At 57.3% G+C, this 3978-nt stretch overlaps 1 protein-coding gene across 1 annotated transcript in view; it reads left to right on the top strand.

Annotated features, from left to right (window-relative positions):
- Positions 1-877: 877 nt before the first annotated feature.
- ADCY2 (adenylate cyclase 2) overlaps positions 878-3978 on the top strand; it is a 564608-nt gene continuing 561507 nt past the window's right edge. The window contains exon 1 of the mRNA XM_019518414.1: positions 878-1320. Within this exon, the coding sequence (XP_019373959.1) occupies positions 878-1320 (443 nt within the window). The remainder of the gene's footprint in view (positions 1321-3978) is intronic.

Consider the following 3978-nt stretch of genomic DNA (forward strand, 5'->3'; position numbering starts at 1 on the left):
GTGGTACTTCCAGTGCTGTGCCCCAGGGCACTTGCATAATGAGTGCTCTATGGACCAGGCAAGGAGGGCATCTTCAGATCCCACTGGAAAAAGAGGTGCTCCTATCATCAGTTCCCCACCCCACTCAGGCCCCCTTGGCACCCCAGCCACAACTACAAGCCCACCTGTGAGCTCAAGGGACCCTGCCCCCCAACCAAGTCTAGGAGAGTCCTAGGAAGGGCACCAGCAATTGGGAAGAGAGGGAGCAGGGCTCCCTTGCCCCTAGTCATACCCTTGTTATGGCTGCCCCACCTCCCCAACCCTTACCCTCTCTTGCTGGAGCCTGTCCACCTGAGGACCATCCCATGGCTGAGTGGGTGCAGGTCCCCTCCAGGCATAAAGGCAAAAAGAAGGCCCTGGAATGGCTGGAGCTGTCTGACATGGAGGACTCTTCTCCCCCTCCCAGGACCACCACATGTGGGGGAAGGAGTGGCCCAGCCTCCAGGGGCCTCCCCAGCTGGGCCTGACACCCCACCCCCAGTAAAGATCAAATGGGTGATCCCCATGGAGGAGGTTTCAGGGCTGCTAGATAGTCCTGAACAGGAGCCCATGGGGGAAGCCCTTCATTCTGCTGACCAAGGCCTATTCCCTGAAACCACGGTCACCAAAGCTGAGGCCTGCCCAAAGGAAGGCCTGGTGGCAGAGCCTCCTCCCTTTGATCTAGGGGATACAGAGGCCCTGGGGCTCATCCCAGTGAGTTCTGAGGGAGGAGATCCCCTTTCCCAGGATCCTGAGGCAGAGGCCAGAGCCACCCTGGTGCCTGGTGGGTCTATTTCCCTCCCCCTCCCAGGAAATCCTTACCTGCAGCCTGCCCCATAGTCCCACACCAGAGGGGGTCATGGTAGGATCCCCTAATCAATGGACTGATCTCATCAGAGAACCTGCACAGATCCCCAAGGGCTCTAGCTCTACCCCACCATTTTGTGAAGGACCTGCACCCCTGTCCCAGGGTGCTGCAGGGTTTTCCCAATTCCAACCAGAGTCTGGGGTCTTAGCAGACCGGGGGCTTCAGATGGTGCCGGAAGAGCCCTTTGAGCTCCAGGACCAGGAGAGAGATGCCGGAGAACCAGCAGGCACCATGGAGCCTACAGAGCTCTTGGTCCCAGCGGTCCTCAGGGATGAGCTACTTGCATTTCTTAACCATGACTACACTCACCGGTCTGCCAGCAAGGTACAGCTTACCTTGAACCGCCGGGGAGATTTTGACAATGTCTTTGCCATTGCAAGGGTGCTGGTGGGGGAAGGCAAGCGGCCCAAAAGCTGCAACACCTGGATCTATAGGTGGGTCCACAGTTACATAGATGCCCTCTATGCATGTGGGAGGGTGCCACTTGAACCAGCGGGCCTCACACTGGGCACTGAGATGTGTGAGGCCCCTGCTGAACCATCTATTCCACCCTACCCCACCCCCCAGCCATGAGGTCATTTAAGATCGTAACCCTCAATGTCCACGGCTGCAGGAAGGATCTCCGGAGATGCTGGGTGCTCTCCTTCCTTTGGGAGGGGGTGGTACTCCATGGTATTCTTGCAGAAGACCCTGATGACTCCAACCAATGAGCTGAATTGGTGGCTGGAGTCAGGAGGCAGGGTCTCTTTAGTCACCTCATCTGGGGTGGCCACCCTGTTCTTCCCCGGGCCTGCAGCTGGAGGTTCTCCAGGACATTGAGGTGGTGCCAGGCCACCTGTTGCACCTCTGGATCCAGGTGCAGGGGCTGGTCCTGAACCTTTATAAATGTGTATGCCCCTGTGAAGGACCCAGAGTTGGCAGATTTCTTCCACCAGGTGGCCACATACATAGGCACCCTCAACCCTTGTGAGTGCCTGGTCCTTGGCAGGGACTTCAACGTCACCCTAGATGTGCGAGGCCGGTCAGGCAAGGAGCGGAACCAGGCCACCATGGGTGTCCTTGGGGAGATCCTGATAGACTACTCCCTGGTGGACATCTGGCGTGCCTGTCACCCCATTGAGTGCCCTGCCTTCACTTAGGTGAGGGTGGGGGAGGAGCAGGTATGCCACTCCTGGTTAGACTGGTTTTATATCTCTTTGCTGCACTTTGCCAAGGCCCATTCCTCTGGCATCTGGCCGACCCCTTTCAGTGATCACCACCTTGTCTGGGCCCAGGCCACACTGGGGCCTGGGCATCTGGGGTTGACCTACTGGCATTTCAATGCCAGCCTGCTGGAGGATATGGGTTTCAGGGAGGCTTTCCAGGAGTTCTGGCTGGCCTGGTCGGAGCAATGGGCAGCTTTTCCCTTGGCTCAGAGATGGTGGGATGTGGGGAAGGTGCGCATCCAGCTTTTTTGCCACAGCTACACTCATGGGGGGAGGGGGGCACACCTGGCTGAGGGAGGTGGTCTGGAAGCAGCTTGAGTGGGAAGTGCTAGAGCTGGAGCGGTGCCTGGCCATTGACCCAACTAACCCATCCCTCTGTGGAGTGTCAGGGGAGGTGGGAAGAGCTTCATGCTCTGGAAGACCACCATGCCCACGGTGCATTTGTCTACTCACACATGCAGCTTCAGGAGAGGGACCGCAGCTCCCGCTTCTTCTATGCCCTGGAGAGGAGGCAGGGAGCCAAGAAGTACATCACCTGCCTTCTGGCGGGTGACAGCCCCCCCTTCATGGGGGTGGTCCGTGCTGAAGGATGTGATCCATCTTGTCCTGCCCAGACACCAAGTGATGGGACCTGCTTTGTGAGGGCATAGCTGGGGCACCCTAGTGTCTGAGTCTGTACTCCATCCTCATCCCATGAACCACTGGGGACCTCAGGTGGCAGCTCCTCCATGGAGCCCGTCACCACAGGCATGTATGTGGTGAGCTCCATGGACACCCCGGTCTCCTGCCCCTTCTGCAGGCAGAGGGAGACCCTGGTGCACATGATCCCCAAGTGCACCGGGCTGCAGTCCCTCCACCTCTAGAGCCTCCTCTTGAGGTTCTGGTTGAATTTTACCCCCCACCTCTTTGTTTTTGGTCACCTCATCCACAGCCCCACCAAGTCCCAGGACCTCCTGGTCAATCTCCTCCTGGCCCTGGCCAAGTGGGCCCTGTATTTGACCAGAAAGGAGGCTCTGGCCAGGAAGGTACCTGGAGACTGCGGGTCCACTTTCCTTTCACTTGTTTGTCCACATCTCTGGGCGGAGCACCAGTGGGCGGCATCCACCAGCTCCTTGGATGCCTTTTGAGGACCAGTGGGTGTGGCCCAGGGGGCTCTGTTTGGTGTCCCCCTCAGACGCACTTATTTTTGCATTTTGACTCCTTGACCCACACGACACTCCTATCCTGTTTTTTGCCTTTTTTTGTCACAAGAATTCTGTTGTATCTTTCACGCATTGCCCCACACAATAGGGGCTATTATTTGGCCAGGTGGGCCTTAGAGCCCATGATACTTGAAGGATACAAATAGACAGGAGCTTCTGGGGCCCAGCCAATTGGCACAATGGGTAGTGGCCCCAGGTACCAGCTGAAGTTCCAGCACCCTTTACCCACTGCAGCAGTCTGGCAGTGGGGCTGCTTCTGGGCTGTGACCTGCTGTGCACCTGCCAGACCCACATGGGAACTGCACAGCTAGTAGAGTAATCTGCCTTTCTGGGCCAGCTGCCAGTGGGCTGTGGCTGCAGAGTTGGCCTCTGTGTGGCACTACTGCCATGTGTGCCCCTGCCTGGCCATCAGGGCAGCTATCACCTGGAAGATGTTCTGGGTGTGGTGGCCTGCTTGGAACTGTCAAAGCATGTCCTCCTGGCCCCATTTGGCCAGGAGGTTGGCCACAGCCAACTGGATCCAAGGTGCCAGGTCTGGGAAGGCAGGGTCCTGCCACTGGATTCTGTAGCTGGAATTCTGGAATTAGAAAACTGAAAAATCCCTGACTAAAAAAAATCCTGAAGTCACTCTGTAAAATACCCCCAAATCCATGTTCCTCCACAAGTAAAACAAAAGACCACTATA

The sequence above is a fragment of the Gavialis gangeticus genome, unplaced genomic scaffold (assembly GCF_001723915.1).
Source record: "Gavialis gangeticus isolate Ggan-Ray unplaced genomic scaffold, GavGan_comp1, whole genome shotgun sequence".
Taxonomy (NCBI): domain Eukaryota; kingdom Metazoa; phylum Chordata; order Crocodylia; family Gavialidae; genus Gavialis; species Gavialis gangeticus.